At 42.2% G+C, this 17,572-nt stretch overlaps 2 protein-coding genes across 2 annotated transcripts in view; one reads left to right on the forward strand and one right to left on the reverse strand.

Moving 5' to 3' along the window:
- raly (RALY heterogeneous nuclear ribonucleoprotein) overlaps window positions 1–17,572 on the forward strand; it is a 559,745-nt gene that overhangs the window by 315,485 nt on the left and 226,688 nt on the right. The gene's annotated exons all lie outside the window — the stretch shown is intronic.
- On the reverse strand, window positions 5,969–8,030 carry LOC307041181 (zinc finger protein 862-like; the record flags this gene model as incomplete). The annotated part of the gene is made up of 5 exons (XM_079684506.1): window positions 7,851–8,030; window positions 7,364–7,728; window positions 6,835–7,231; window positions 6,423–6,731; window positions 5,969–6,309 (listed from the first exon to the last, which is right to left on the reverse strand). The coding sequence occupies exons 1-5, from the start codon at window positions 7,999–8,001 to the stop codon at window positions 5,969–5,971; spliced, it is 1,563 nt and encodes a 520-aa protein (XP_079540632.1). The 5' UTR covers window positions 8,002–8,030.

A 17,572-nucleotide genomic window follows, 5' to 3' on the forward strand; every position in this document is an offset into this window, starting at 1 on the left:
TGGGCGCCCCTATGCTATCCTTGTACACTGTGGAGCCTAAACTCCCCCTGGGACTGGTCTCTTAGGCCTACTGGCTTTGGGGTGTTTCGCCATGTTGATTACCTACATAAAAAACATCACTGGCTGTGCTAGTGCACAGGTCTCAGTCCAATCCTGTGGCAAGACTGAATACAAGGTTTTAGTTCCATGATACCACCAAACACCTACTCTGGCATACGGCATTCTAGACAGTCATTTCTGGGAGAAGATTTTGGTCAGTTACAACAGTTGTAGAATTTCATCACTTAAAAGTTCCTACTTCAGTACCTTTGGGTGGTCTGTTCTAATGCAGTGATAAAGTCCCTGAACTGGTGTGAAAACCAGTGGAATATTAATAACTCATTATACTAATTTATCTTCAATTCTGGTCTACTTAAAGAACTATGCTAACCCCTTTGTTTGGAACCTTGGGTGTCCGAGCATGTGATAATTACTCTCTCGTTTAACAAGGATTTTTTAAAACAGAAGTCATTTCGTTAAATGGTTTGTAGTTCAATTCAGGAGTTTTCACTTATGGCAGATATGTTTCTACTTTAAATAACATCTCTACATTTCAGGTCATCACTGATTAAATGGATGACCATTAGGAAGTGGTGGCGCTTGTCTTTTAAAACTCATCATCTGGTGCCGCGTGCTCCCTTTGAAGCTGCAATTAAGATTAAGAAAAATTAAGAAATTAAGAAAAAATATGCACCATTACAATGAGTTATCCAAGGCCCCGTATGTATTACTCCCAATTGTATTGCTTTTTTAAAAACTCTACATCTTGGACAACAAACCAATGTTGTTTCCACCTTAACAGTTCTCCTATGGTAATAACTAGGCCACAATGGTGAAATCAATACTTTAGATTGAATACTATATTTGGCTTGGTACTAGCTCTACCTAGCTGTCTGCTTTTATAGAGTGGTTAATAAAAACTATCCCTTTAAACTGTAGATCTATATTGTAACAAATTAAATCTTCCCCAAATTTGCACATGAATTGGAATCTCTTAAAGAATAATTTGTTTATATGATGAAAAGATTGAATAATATGTTCTACCCTCAGTGTGTTTTTAGGATTATTTAATAGTTTCCTCTTTCTTACTTTATACATTTACCAATTGATTAATTCATGGCTAATAAATATTTTTCTTTACGTATTTGTCGTGGGTGAATACGTGTGTTTATGTGTAAACTCACTCACTCCCGTTTTCCATCTCTCCCCCTCTGGTTGTCAAGCCACGACCCCCTCACATTCTGCCAGACCATGCCAACTCCTCCGTCCTGTCCTCTCCTCCGTCCACTTTCTCCTCAGTCCTTCCGCTCTTGGATCCTTCCGCTGTAACTCTTTCCAGTGGCCCAACTGCTTTGCATTTCACCTCCTCCTTTACAGTCTCTTCGATGTTGCATGGCGGGCGTATTCCGCTCTCATGTCCCACACTCTTCAATTGTGCCAAATCTCGTGGCTCAGCTTGGAACTTCATGTCCTGTCTGAGGGACCGATGAGAGTATGCCTCTTTCAGCATGCTGTTTGGTTCTGGATGCCTCAGGTGGATATGGTTCTGGATGCAGTCTCGTTGTTGGTGGTTCAGCTCTGGTTCTCTGTCTGTTCGATGGAGAAGGAGGAGTCTCCTGTGGTGAGGTCTTTTGTCTGCTTGGAAGATTGGGTCGTAGCGGTCTGAGAGAGAGAGAGAGAGAGAGAGAGAGAGAGAGAGATCTTATCTTATTTTTGTAAAGTTTTTCTGTAAGTAATTAATAAAGTAAATTTGAAATAAAAAATTATGTTTTAAGTTTTTTGTAAAAAATTAATAAAGTAAATTAAAAAATAAGAATTAAGCACATTTTAAAATCAGACATTTTAAAAATAAAATTGTTACAGTGTATGGTTTTGACTTTGAAATTTGAAAATAGAAATCTGGTGAAAATCTAAATCTACTGTGTACAGTGCATACTGAAGTGTATGAAATTATGCAAATGTCATAACTTGTGTTAGCTTCAATAAATTGGTGTTCGAATCTTCTATAGTCTAGGTTGAGAGACTATTATGTTAGTGAGGAAGCGTACACACTCCCTCACTAACATGTTGGTCTTAACTATTTGTTTGTTAAGAAAGGTAGTACATGTTTTTTCAGAGTTGTCTTTATTTCAGTTAAAGTTATACAAAAAGTTTACATAGATAAACTAATAAAATGCATCTAAATTAATTTGTCAGTCTGTAAAATACACAAGCACCAAGTAATCACAATTTGCTTTGTTCACACCTGGAGGCCATCTTGTTCCAGCGCTCAAAGGGCGTATGAGTAGGCGGCGTCTTGGATGCGATTGCTCAGGAAATGTGTGATTTTATGAGTGTCAATTAGGTTAAAAACTATCCGTTTTAAGCAGACCTTGTTGTTTTTGAAGGTATAATATGTATGTTGATGCAATAATGAATTTACTTAAGCCTTTAGGGTTTTATTAAATGTAGACAACAGTGTTTAATTTTGTATTTAACCCTTCACTCCGCTTTCAGAACCATGATCTGATTGGTCAGGTTGGAGTGGGAAGGCGGGCAGTCTCCTATAAATGTGGTTGGGAAGAGAGGGGAAGGGGGCTTTTTGTGTTTGTTCCTTGCTGGTGAATGCAGCACCAGACATGCAGTTTGTGTTTCTGGGGAATAATGATGAAGGCTAAGAATAAAACGCCTGTTTATTTTTTGCAAGAAAACCCTCTCTCCACGTATCGTTCTTTCACCTGCACCTCACATCGTAACAATTGGTGGCAGTGCTGGGATATTTAAACGCCTGTGAGGAGTCTTTGAGGACAGAGTGACTAAATGAGAGGTGGACGTGGAAGAGGTCGTCAGGCAAGGGCCACAGCCTTGCCTGACATGGAGGAAGAAAAAAGACGAGGGACAATGGAAGAAGAATCGCCACTTGAGGGAGCCGTGGCAGCTGAAAGTGAAGAAGATGAGGAAGAGCTGGTGGTTCGCCCCAAAGTGTTTACAGCCCATACTGGGGGTGAGGAACTCTCTACAGTAAGCTTTGTGGAAGAAATTAGAGAGTTTTTGCACAGGTCTAAGCAGACTGAGGCAATACTTTTTGAACAGATTAAACAAATAAGAAGTGACATGGTTTCAAAGTCAAGGCAGGACTCAGAAGTATACTATGACCCTGTTCAACAGTATCCCTATGCAATGCGTGCTGATAATCCAAGGCTACAAGCTGAAACCTCAACACACCTGCTAAAAGCTGAGCCACATGGAAAATTCAATCCACTTCAAACTAGCAGGCCTGTCTCCTTATCCGATTGGCCTGTCCAGCCTCTGCAGAATATCTATCCACCAATCCGGACAGCAAGGCCCTATGTAAGTGAGCCGAGGATACCTGACTTCAAAGAAGGTGAAGACCCAGAACATTTTTTTGTTTGGTTTGAACGGATGGCCAGAACATGGGGGTGGCAGCCATTTGAGTGGGCAGCCAGAGTAGTAACCTTGTTGACAGGAAGAGCTCTTGAGGCCTATGCTGGAATGGATGAGGAACAGTCAGAGTCATATGAAGCAGTTAAGGCAGCAGTGTTAATGAAGTTTAATGTGACTGAAGAGACTTACAGACAGCGGTTCCGGAGCACCATTTTGCCAGTGGGAGAGACTGTAAGAGAAACCTACAACCGTATTAAGGGGCATTACAAAAGATGGATGAGACCGAACAGCCGTACTAAGGAGGAGATTGGAGAGACTATCGTTTTGGAGCAGTACCTCCGTGTGCTTCAACCAGACGTCCTCACCTGGGTCAAGGAGCACAATCCCCAGACTGGGGAAGAAGCGGCAGATCTAGCAGAACGGTAGGCAGCGGCCCACAGGGAACCTTCAAAGAAAAGAGTGACTGTTGGGAAGCCAAGGTATGGGGAGGGCAAACCTCACACTTGGCCAGCTGTTGAGAGCATGGAGACTGGGGTTGGTAAGAAACCTGCATATCCAAACTTAAAAACGAACTTTATATGTTATTACTGTCAGCAACCTGGTCACAAGGCTTCATTGTGTCCATTAAGAAAGTCTAAGTTGGTTGAGATGTGTTCGGTACCTCGTGCAGAAAGTGTTGACCCTGCTAATGTTACTGATAGTGGAATTGTTCCACATAGACATGTAGTAGAGGTCACTGTAAATGGTCAAGCAGTGAACGCCCTAGCTGACACTTGTAGTTCACAAACCTTGGTGAAGTCCAGCTTACTTAGCAATGCAATAACTGCTTTTGATGGCAGGGTAAATATCACATGTGTTCATGGTTGTAAAAAAGATTACCCAACTGCAGATGTTATCATTGAGGTTGAAAGGCAAGCCTTTATGCTAACTGTTGGTGTGCTAGAGCACCTAGCTTATGATGTGATCCTTGGAGATGATTTGCCAATCTTAGACTACTTGGTACAGCAAAACTCACTAGCATACTCCTATGTAGCTACGCGCTCTATGACTAAGAGGTTAGAACCTTTACCAGATGCAGATGATAGTTTGTGTGAAGGGGGTGATAAGCTTAAGAAAACAAGGCAACAGCGCCGTCAAGAGAAAAACAGAAATCACGATAAGGCTAAATGCCCTGAGCTTACTCTCCCTGTAACCCCCCGCATAGAGCCTCAATGGCAAATCCCAGATAACTTCAGAGAGAGTCAGGAGAATGACCCATCTCTAAAACCTCTATTTTCAAAAGCATGCAAAGTAGATGGGGAGGAAGATGCAAACACAGGGGGGCTGAAAAATCTAATTGGGGATCCCTTCATCATAAAAGACAACCTTTTGTATTTGGCAGACATAGAGAAACCTAGGCTAGTCATTCCTAAAGAGTTTCGCCAAGTAATCCTGCAGGTGGGTCATACTGTGCCATGGGCTGGGCATCTGGGGCAGGCAAAAACGTATGACCGCATTGCTCAGCATTTCTATTGGCCAGGATTATACAAGGAGGTAATTGATTACTGTAAAACGTGCCATAAGTGTCAGGTTGTAGCTCCTACCAAACTTTCAAACAGAGCCCCTCTACAACCATTACCAATAATGAGTGTACCTTATGAAAGAATAGCCATGGATATAATTGGTCCTCTGCCAAAAAGTAGCAAGGGTCACAGGTTTGCCCTGGTTATTTGTGACTACGCCACCAGATATCCAGATGTCTATCCAGGGCTTGACATTAACTTTTTGAGCCACTTGTCCTTCGCCATTTTACTTGTCCGAAGGCTAAACCCACTTGTCCGAAATTTACATGTGAAAATAAAAGCCTATTAAAGAAAATGAATAAAACCGACAAGAGATTTGGACAATTAATATGATTTAATAACTTAATCAGGCACATTTTATAACATAAACAGTCTGGCATAAAACGCCATTCGATTGCATACCCAAAGTAATTAGCTATTTATAATACTTTATACTTATAGCACATGCATAAGATGGTCTCTTTTGAAAGGTAACATTCTGAAGTTTCTTACACAATAAAGAAAAATCACTTTGGGTGCTAATAAAAAATATCATGCTATGTAATCATGTTAAACATTTATGTTTAAAAATATCACTTTGAGTGCTAATGTAAAAGAGAAACAGGTTTGAACACACTGAAATAAAATAGTTGCTCCTTACTTTTGTGTTCTGAGAGGTAGAAGCTGGAAAACATAACGGTTCCATAGCCTGAAAACTTAATCATACAGGTCCAAAGTCTATAAAAATCCCATGGAAAATTTGTGTATTTTGTAATGTGTGTACCGCAATAATTCCAAAATGGCCTTCCGCTGCCATTCATTCAGAACGATTGAAAGGCGGCAAATTTCGGCTGCCTCCAAATGAGTTTACAAAACGAAATGAAAAATAAACGTTCTTCAAAAATGTATTGGTTGCACGGCAAAAAATGCAGTCCGGAGCCGGGCAAAGTGCTCACGCTGCTGCCCTGTGTTGAAAATAAGTCTTGTGCCATAATACTGATTGATCACTCCTCCAGCTCATCTTCACTCCCCATCAACACCAGCTCATCCTCCTCATCTCCCCTCTCTCTTGACAACCAGGGGTTAAACCCTGGTCTACGCCTGCGCAGGCTTGATGTCCACCATCGCTGGGCAGCTGAGGCTGCATCAAAGTCTTCCAGAGCGAGACCTTGGATGGAGATGAACATGAGCCTCTGGAGTTGAGCGGTGGTAAGGCTTGACCTCCAGTCGGTCTTGACCCGCTTCATTGTAGAGAAGCCACGTTTGCACACTGCAGTGGAGACCGGGAGAACCATATAGATCTCCATCAGATGACATAAGCAGCGGAACATGGCTCTCCTCTCCTCTGGGAATACAATGAGACAAAAATATATGAATTAATTTCCTTCAAGAAATTCTACTTTCTGCTTTTTTTTGGTAACTTTTAAAATACACACTTAACATTATACTGACACACACCTGATTGCAGGACACTGAGAAAAATGTCCCTCATTGGAACAGCTGACCGCCTGAGAGCGAAGCTCTTATACTGGGCATACTCGGCTATAACCTCCTCTGGTGTAATCCCTGCCTTGGCCAAGAGCTCCTTGTAAAATCCAGATAGGCTCTTCATTTCTTCCTGACCATGCTGAGTGAAGGTCTCTCTTGCCACAGCATCAGTGTGGTCATACTTGGGCCAGCAAGAGGGATCTAGTGCCCTGAACTTAGCTACTATGCTGTCTTGATGCAAGTCCTTCAGACGCTCATCCAAGTGACTGATGACTGCATCTGTATGAGAATAAATGCACAATCACTACACTGACTTTGACACCTTTTAATACACCAGAGACTATATATATATATATTTTTATTTATTTAAAAGGTGTCATACCTATCACTGCTGCCCTTTGTGGCTCAAGCGTGGAGGAAGAAGCCCTGTTCAGTTGGACACCCTTGTAGCATCCGGATCCATTGCTCTGCTCCACAAAGGTCTCCATGCACAGCCCCATTCTGGTCTTAAGGGAGGACAGGTTCCAGAAACACCTCTCCTGGCTCTCCACCGCCTCACACACTGTCACACTATCCTTTTGAAAAACCTTGGAAAGGGTGGCAAGGTGGTCAAGGACATCACAGAGGAAGTGGAAGAAGAGGACACTGCCGTAGTCCTTCAAATAGCTGGACACCTTCTTGGCCCTTCCTGTCACAGCAGCCGATGGTTTGGGCCGACGTTCGAGGCTTGCCATGTCCTCAAATTGTGCCAGGATCACAGGAAAGCTATCACACAATACCTGAAATGGTTAAAAATATATATATATATTGTTAAAGTTATACTGACAACACGGTTTGTGAAAACAATTAAATAAATAAAATCTATAATATTAAATATGCCACAATACTGCACATGTAACCACTGCATCTACCTTGGCTGCACGGTGAACATAGGGCACCCAGCGGGCCCCATGTAGCGTGGTGGGCTTCAGTACCTTCTCCTCCATGGCCTCCGCAATCATCCGGAGCTCACGAAGTGCTTTTGGAGCATAATGGTACTGCTCATAGATGCTGCATAGGGTCGCCTGAAGCTGTTGCATCTTGGGGTTTTCTTTGATCGCACTGACCACGCCCAACTCCAGACGATGAGCGATGCAATGGATGGGTATGAGATGCGGGACTTGCTCTTTGAGGCGAGTAGCAACACCTGTCCTGCATCCAACATTGACTGCTTCACCATCACTCCCAAAGCCCACCAGACGCTCCCTCCAATCCACCAAGCCAGCCACACTAAAAGCTGAACAAAAGAAAAGACATCAGCATAGAGAACACAGAAGCAATAACTCCCAATACAGAAGCAATAATGAACGTATATGCTACAGTACCGTAAAAAAGATTTGATAAAAAAACATTTCTCACCTGCATAAACAGCTTCCAGCACACCAGCTGCATTTGCATGCTTAACGTCCTCAATTTTCAAATATGAATTGATGGGACCCTCCGTGTCCATGTATCGAACGTACACCAACTCGTTCTCTAGGGTGGCTGTATCGGTGGCTCCATCAATCATAACTGAGAAGTATTTAGCCAATTTCAGCTTCTGCAGCTCCATTTCATAAATAATAACAACAAACCTGATGGGGGAGAGACAGCAATACAACTTGTTATGGTGTTGTTTTGGAAAGTCAGAATCAAAGCAAGACGAAAAACACTGACATAATGCATCTTTGCTTGTTCTTTTTGACTGCCTATAAATGAACATTTTGTGAATATCATACCGTTCACAAGCCTTGTTGGACGCATAGCAGTTGGGAAGTTGTCCTCCCGTCCTGTTTATTAACCCATGTAGGGTTGTGAAGTGGGTGAAGGGCTGTTCTGTTCTGGCTACATAATAAGCAGCATGCATTATGTTGGTCATTTTAACCAACATTGTCTCCTCCATCCTGTGGAGCCCTGTGAGGACAGGTGGCAGTGGAGCATCAGGTCCCCTCTGTCTGGCTCTGTCTGCAGCTTCAGTAAGCTGGTGTCGCTTACTTAGAGCATGAGTTGACAAGGTGTCATATCGGAATGACCCGGTTCCTTTAAACAAGGACGAGAACCTGGATTTGAAAAATGGAAATGAATTGACATAATTGAACTCACCCTACTGGACTATAATACGGGGATAATAATACGGGGATCCGTTACAGTCATTATTATCTGAATTTCATTGGCTACACAAACGGTCAATCATTTCCAGCGTCAGTCGGATTGATGATCTAATGTTTTGCACACAACGATAACCATTTTTTGCATAGCAGCAGCTCGCTCTAGCACAGTTATTAATGTCTCGAGTCGTGACCGTTAGCTTGTGAGAACGTTAGGAATAGTCTGCCTATACGTTTTACACTATAGTCAAATCAAATCACGGAAGACTTGATATCTGATCATCAACATAACCACTCCTTCCTCTGTCCACTCCAATAACACAACAAACGACCACCTAATAATAACGTCGACATCAATAATATCATAGAACACATTAAATAGCTAACGTTAGCTAGATAACGTTATATAGCATTTTACACAACGTTTGTCAACTGTGAACGTCAGTCAGGATAACTAGCTAGACTACACAGTTCAGTTTATTTCGAATCTCATCATCTTCACACATCAGATAAATAGTCAATTATCTAACGTTAGCAAAAATAAAAGTTGTCACTTACGTGTCTGCAATGTCGGCAAACTGCGGCAGGTTGAGCAGTACATCATATGCTCTTCTCCTGCTTCTTCGGTGTACCGGAGCCAAGGAAACTTCTCGGTCCATGATGGAAGGAAGTTTCTTTTGCGTTTTGTTTCATAATCTAATTTGGAGGCAGCCGATTTTTCAGGATCTCGCCTAGGTCTCTTTCCTGGGGCTTGGTTAGCTTTTGGCGCCTGCAGCCAGGACATCTTGAACTCATTACTCACTGACTGGATATCGAGGATAGATGAGTCGCGAGCGTGACAGCGCATACACACCAGCCGCGCAAGCAGGCACTCGCGGGTTCGTGTTCACACCAATTTCCCGCGGGTCAAATATTTCTACCAATCACTGCAGTCATAATATTGACGTACAGGTACGGAGATTGCGACACTGCAAGACAGGCACTTCAGATGGAATAACGTTACTATTTCGTTTGGGTGATTTCCCCCCCCCCCAAAAATGCACTTGTCCGTTCGGACAAGTTAAACTGTATTATGCTTGTCCGACCATTTTTTTTACTTGTCCCGGACAATCGGACAAGCCTTAATGTCAAGCCCTGCTATCCATTGCGTTCCATTCAGGTCAAACATATAGTGCGGTGTTTAGTAGAGCTATTCTCTAGAGTTGGCATCCCTAAAGTTATCTTAACAGATCAAGGTACACACTTTATGTCCCATCTGATGAAGTCACTGTACTCGCAACTTGGGGTTAAAGGGATCAGAACGACTCCATACCACCCTGAAACTGATGGTCTGGTAGAACTTTTTAATGGTACACTGAAACAAATGTTGAGAAAATGTATTGATGATACTGGCAAAGATTGGGATAAATGGTTGCCGTTCCTTTTGTTTGCAGACAGAGAAGTGCCACAGGCTTCAACTGGTTTCTCCCCTTTTGAGTTGTTATGTGGCAGACAGGTCAGAGGCCCTTTGGATGTACTGAAGGAGAACTGGGTGGCTGGTGAGGCAGTGGCAACTATAACCAACAGCATCATCTCTTACATTCTGCAGATGAGAGACAAACTGGACAGTGACAGAGAAACGGTCAAAGAACACATGCATGAAGCTCAACATAAGCAGAAGGTGTGGTACGACAAACGTGCTTGTGAAAGAGATCTGAAAGCTGGCCAGAAAGTCTTGATACTGCTCCCTACAGGGCCAAGTAAGTTACTAGCCAAGTGGCAAGGCCCTTATACAGTAACCCGAAAGGCAGGCCCTGTGACCTATGAAATTCTCTGTCCTGATAAAAGAAAATGCAAACAGTTGTTACATGTAAACCTTTTAAAAGAATATCATGACAGGAAAAACCAGAAGGCAGGTGGAGAACATGTTCTGATGATCCAAGATGTCCAGCTGGAAGAAGAGGATGCGTTGGGAACAGAGGAGGCTGACATGGTGCCGCACAGAGAGAAGTGTAAACCCCAGGCTCCTCCGGTGCATCTGAGTTTGGATCAGGGGCATCAACTGGGTGAGCTTAAACAATCTTTCCCAGCATTGTTCTCAGAAAAACCTGGACGCACTAATGTGATAAAGCATAACATTATACTGAAGGACCCTAAACCTGTTCGGCTGAGGCCTTACAGAATTCCTGAAAGAATGATGGAACCACTGAGGAAGGAGGTGGAGTTGATGTTGGACATGGGAGTCATTGAACCATCTAGAAGTGAGTGGTCAAATCCTATAGTGCTTGTTCCTAAGAAAAACACCACTGAACCTCGATTCTGCTCGGACATGAGGAAGCTGAACAGCATTTCCTGTTTTGATTCATACCCTATGCCGCGTATTGACGAGCTACTGGAGAAGTTGGGGAAAGCTAAGTACATCACAGCTTTAGACCTCTGTAAAGGTTACTGGCAAGTGCCTCTTGAGCCAGCCTGCAAAGAGTATACAGCTTTTCAGATTCCAGGTATGGGTTTGTTTCATTACACTGTACTACCCTTTGGTCTTCATGGAGCGCCTGCAACCTTTCAAAGATTAATGGACAGTGTTCTTAATGATTGCACCAGGTTTGCAGCAGCCTACCTAGATGATGTGGTAATCTACAGTGAATCCTGGGAAGAACATCTGCAGCATCTTAAAGCTGTGTTGGGCAAGATACAGGAAGCCGGGCTAACCCTGAATGCCAACAAGTGTTCCTTGGCTCAAGAGGAGGTGAAATACCTTGGATACCTGGATGGACGTGGGCAAATACGACCACAAGTGGAGAAAGTAAAGGCCATACAGGTAATACCAAGACCCCAGACAAAGAAGCAAGTGAGGTCCTTTTTAGGCCTGGTGGGGTGGTACAGAAGGTTTGTTCCCCACTTTGCTACATTAGCTGCCCCACTTACTGATCTAACAAAAAAATCTCCCACTAAGGTTGTGTGGAATGATGAGTGTGAAAATGCCTTCCAGGCATTAAAGAGGCAGATCTGTCAAGCTCCTGTGTTGCAGAGCCCGGACTTCACAAAACAATTTCTTGTGCAAGTTGATGCCTCTGGTGTTGGACTAGGAGCAGTGCTAGCCCAAGGAGAGCCTGTCTAAGAGAAGCCTATAGTGTTCTTGAGTAAGAAACTGTTTGACCGGGAAAAAAAGTACTCTACGGTGGAAAAAGAGGGACTGGCTATAAAGTGGGCAATAGATTCATTGAAGTATTACCTTCTTGGAAGAGAGTTTGTGTTGCAGACAGACCACAGACCTTTGAAGTGGATTCAATCTAAGCAGCATCAGAATGCAAGGATTCTACGTTGGTGCCTAGCCCTCCAGCCATACCAGTTCACCATACAGTATTGTCCCGGTAAGAACAATCTTATAGCTGACTATCTTTCTCGTTTGCCTGACCTGTTCAAGCCAGAGGGGGAGGAGGTGTGAAATGTGAGGATGTGCACACACTCCCTCACTAACATGTTGGTCTTGACTATTTGTTTGTTAAGAAAGGTAGTACATGTTTTTTCAGGGTTGTCTTTATTTCAGTTAAAGTTATAAAAACAGTCTACATAGATAAACTAATAGAATGCATCTAAATTAATTTGTCAGTCTGTAAAATACACAAGCACCAAGTAATCAACATTTCCTTTGTTCAGACCTGGAGGCCATCTTGTCCCAGTGCTCAAAGGGGGAGCACGCCTCCAAAGTACTCCTTATATGTGGCGTATGAGTAGGCCGGGTCTTGGATGCGATTGGTCAGAAAATGTGTGATTTTATGAGTGTCAATTAGGTTAAAAACTATCCGTTTTAAGCAGACCTTGTTATTTTTGAAGGTATAATATGTATGTTGATGCAATAATTAATTTACTTAAGCCTTTAGGGTTTTATTAAATGTAGACAACAGTGTTTAATTTTGTATTTAACCCTTCACTCCGCTTTCAGAACCATGACCTGATTGGCCAGGTTGGAGGGGGGAAGGCGGGCAGTCTCCTATAAATGTGGTTGGGAAGAGAGGGGAAGGGGGCTTTTTGTGTTTGTTCCTTGCTGGTGAATGCAGCACCAGACATGCAGTTTGTGTTTCTGGGGAATAATGATGAAGGCTAAGAATAAAACGCCTGTTTATTTTTTGCAAGAAAACCCTCTCTCCACGTATCGTTCTTTCACCTGCACCTCACATCGTAACAGTAAGGTTTCTTATCTTACATTTTGAAACCACATTTCTTATCTGTGTAGCATGAAGTATGTGTCCATCAGGGACGTGCGGTGAGGTTCATGGCTGGTGAGGCACTGACTCTTTCAGAGTCAGATTTACAAATATTATATTTTGACCTTAATCAAAATATTCGGCTATTTTCAAAAGCTTTTTTAGTCTGATGCTTCAATTCATTTTAAACAGACCGTTCAACAAAAGGATACCCAACATCTAAATATTGGATTGTTCTTTCTTAGTAAGATCCCATTTTCATTACAATTGTGGTCTTACCTTGACTTGAAGATGAAGTCCATGCTATCCTTCTGGACAACAATCTCTATTACTTTTTTGTAAAAGTCCTCCTTATCTTCCTGTAATTTGAAAAGTCTAGCTTGTTGTTTGTGTCTACTGTCTCTGCGTAGAATAACAGTAGCAACAAGAACCCGTGAGCTTATGTGCGCCCCCTTCAGTGCGGCAGAGGTTATGGCTGCCTCCCCTGGTGCTTTTTTCATTGCCGTTGTATGATGAGACCAGCGAGCCTAAATATCATATACGTGAAATAAGTTATTTAGAGACTATGGATGGCGAGGATAAATGTAATAAAGGGATCTACAAACATTACATTGGTGACATACAGTGAGATGGTAACAGGCATGCGCTTAGTGCCCGCGCTCCAGCCAGTTTCTGTGGGGTGACACATTCTGAGGTGAGGCAGAGCTCATCTGTGCCTCACCTCACCCCACAGTAACTGGCTTGAGCGCGCTCACAAAATAAGTGCTCGCGTTAAATTAGTGCCCGCGCTCCAGCAAATTACTATGGGCTTACGAGAGGCAGAGCTCGCCCCTGCCTCACTTCTCATCGCTACCCGTAGTTGTAGCGGAGCTCGGCAAATTTGCTGATTTTGACTTTAAAAAGCGATTAGAATCATACATAAAGCACATTTACAACACAGATCAGTGGAGACATTTTATTATTATTACTATTTAGTTTTTCTTTAGTTGTTTTTCCGTTACATTGGAGTATGACAGGTGAGGCTCTGCCTCCCCTGCCTCCCCTGACCGCACGTCGCTGGTGTCCATCTATAACACATATAATTGTCCTAAAATGCGCTATTGTTGTATTTATTACGACCAGCAGAGTGCGCTGTTGTAATTTCCAGCTCAATCCACTAGGGATAGCTGTTTCAAAACTGACCTCTATTTAACAAGAAGAAGCTGAGACACCCCAGGTGAATAGGGTAATTTTTTTAACATAAAGATATCAGCTAGAGCAGGGGTGCCCAACCTCTTTTGAACCGAGAGCTACTTTTAAAGTTGCCAGTCTGCTGAGATCTACCAGTCCAAATAGAGAGGCGTAGCCATTACTGACAGCCTACTACCAGGTAAATACACACTTCTACTTGTATAAAACTGACCTTCGTACGATGAATACTTCATAAAATACTGCAGATCCTTTATCTTACCTCTTTCTAATCTACACACATACAAGTATTTAACTGAAGTTACACAACAGTGTTGTTGATACAGAGTTGGAGTTTATTCACACGTCACATACTACAGTGGGTAATGTTTTCAATAAACATTGAACAGTGCTGCCACATATGACACAGGAAAAAAAGAAAAGACTCTGAACCTTTTCTTTGCCATTATATAAAAATAGTGTTGCTACAAAAGTATAAATTAGGCTTACAAATAAGACAACTCAGATCTGAAGCTACACAGGAATCTGCTGCCAAAGTGCAATAAAAAAGACAAAATTCATAGAATCAAACCCTTTTTTTGTTGCATTTTAGTAGAGTATAAAAAGAAATGCCTTTAAAATAGGATGCAAGCAACACTAGTTTCTTAACCTGAATTGATAATAGACTATAATCAATTTAAACAGAACAGATCTTAATGTTTGAATTATTATACTATTTTGTACAATAATTATAATGAATAAGTTCAAACAAACTAAAACTTACAACTGATTAATAACGGTATCTAACTTGAGTTTTTATTATATCAAAAACCTGTTGAAATGCTACTGTTATTTTTACTGTCCCCCAAAAGCGCGCCGGCAGCCTCCAGGAATGCTTCTTTCACAACTTCGCCGTCTTTGAAAGACTTCATGTGTTTCGCAAGAACGTGACTGACACGTGTTGGAGCAGAAGTCACACTCTGGCGGGGGCTCTGAAGACCCCCCTTCTGCTCCAGCGCGTCCCTTTGTGAGTGGGTCAAATTAACAGAGGAAGAATTCAAAGCAACCAGGGTAAGGTTATAACAAATATGCAGTCTTAATGGTAAAATATACAATAATACAACATCAATCACGAAGCACTCCACAACAGCAGCTTCAAAATGCAGAGTACTCCGGCTCTGGTTCCTCCAGCTGGAAGGACTTACCATCTTGGTCGCCTGAAGAAAAGAGGCCGAACCAAAGGAAAACACAGCCTTTCATACAAAAAGCCACAAGAGGCATGAGGGGTCATCTATTGGTAGAGGCCAACTCGATGGCGTGTCGCAGCCAATCAGCGCGAGCCAGCCAGGAGACCCGGAAACTAGAGTCTCTAACATTTGAGGCGAACCAGATACATTCGGTGTCCGGCACGAAGCTGCTCCAAAAAACAAGTTTGTTTATCTTATCTTACATCTTGCAGCCAGCACACACATATTCCGTAGGCTTCCTTCTCTGCTCCCCCTCCCCCATCAGTTCAACCCACACACAGTCTCACATACTCTTGGCATTTTTTAAGATATAGTTGTTTATAGTTGGATTATACAAATATCACATGTGAGTTACCTTAATATCAAATAATAACAAGGAAAACATTACCTTTGCTCTCAAGCAGTCCTACTAGTGCTTTTTAAATAGTACAACTTTACAAAGGCCCAGTATAGAGAACACACACTCATTTCGTCCTGCCGCATTCCAGAGATTTAGATTGTTTCCAAAGAGTATTCCTTTGCATATTTCCAGCTTCTTTTTACACAGACTGCTTATTATTGATACAAAGTAATTAAACACACACATATATTTTTAAGATCTGTAGATTTCCCTGATATTTGACATGCGGTATTTAATGGAGAATGTCTCCTCCTCCACAACTGCTCCTTTGTCATACAGAGTAATAAAACATGTTTAAGCTAATTTCTCCACAATGTTGTAGCAATTCAGTACCCACAACATGAATATATAAGGTGACATTAAAATGAATATATTACACACGATAAGATGCTACGGTAGCAGCCTTGCTCTTGTTGTTGGGCCTGGTGAAGATGGACTGCTGTGCATTTAGCTGTCCTTTCAGGTCCCTCCTCTTTTGGGAGCGTAGGGCAGAATTAGGAGGGAATTCCGTCTCGTAGCATCTGTGCACTGTTTTGAAATGCCGCTCCTAAATTCCCCTTTTCGATAAAGCCACGCTCGCATTGCAGATGAGACAGATGGACTTTGAATTGGAATAGATAACAAAAGAATCATCCTCCCACTCTGAGTGAAAATGATATATTTTGGGCTTTTTTGCTCCTGCCATAATTGCGGTCTTGTCTGTGTGCGGACTGTCACTCACGTTGACACGGACAACTTCAGCGAACTACTGCCCACTAGGGGTGGGCAGATCGATCCCAAAATATCGATACTTCCGATATCACGTTACGTTTCAAAATATCGATACTAGAGCCAATAGGATCGATACTTTTGTACTTTTTTTCCCGTCTCCTCTACTTGTCAATTTCTTCAAAAAACTGTGCAGACGAACAAAGTATATTCTCTTTTCTTCTCTCTCCACTGCTGTCCTCCCCTCCTCGAGGTTCGCGCACGCGCAGCGCGCTCCCTGCCTGAACACCGATTATCAAGCTGACTGACAGCAGCCGGCAGGACAGCAGCAGCCAGCGACTCGCGAGTGCAACACACACACGCGCATGATGGCTGAGAGAAAGAGCAGCGTTGTGTGGAGCAATTTCACAACTGGCAATTAAAACTTAGCGAACTGTGATGTGTGCAAGAAGACAGTTCGCTACTCTGGCCACTTTGTATTGTTATTTTTCATGTTTGCATTTTAAATTTGCAGAATAAAAAGTTTATTTTTTTATAAAAACTGTCCTGTCTGTATTCATGAAAATTAATTCAGATTTTAAAAAAGTATCGTTATCGATATCGGTATCAGCGATACTGGCCCTGAAATACTTGGTATCGGAACGAATCCAGATTTTGTGGTATCGCCCACCCATACTGCCCACTGCCCACTAGCCACGCCCCGACACATGGGGTCACGCCGGCCAATGACAAAGCTTTGATGCGTTCAAGTGCATTATTCTGGCACAGGAAGATTATCTTATAGGACATTAACGATAAAACAGAATATTATTGTTCTATTTTTAGACACATCTCGCGATCGACTGGGAATCTCCCGGTCGATCGCGATCGACTGGTTGGGCACCCCTGAGCTAAAGATTTCTCCGGTTAATTACGGCAATTGTTTTTTGTATTACAAGCTTTCTGAAATAGCATGTTTAAATATGTGAGCCATTATCTCATGAAATATGCACTTATTTTAACACATTTCAGGAACCAAAATCTTAACTTTGGATAAAACCAAGTTAAAAATTATTGTTTCATTTTGTAGTCATATTAGTATCTAAGGCTTTTACAGAAGGGATTTTGGATATCTCTTTTTATCACTCCATAAATCTGAAAATACTGTCAACAGCCCTAAAATATCAATTTTTGCCATGTTTCTAGGTATAAAATGTTATATAATTCAGGCTATGAATGATATATGAACAAACGCTTCAGTAAAAGCCTTCATAATATTGATAGGAATCTAATTGGAAGGCATGGT

Source organism: Notothenia rossii, assembly GCF_949606895.1.
Source record: "Notothenia rossii genome assembly, chromosome: 5".
Classification (NCBI taxonomy): Eukaryota; Metazoa; Chordata; class Actinopteri; order Perciformes; family Nototheniidae; genus Notothenia; species Notothenia rossii.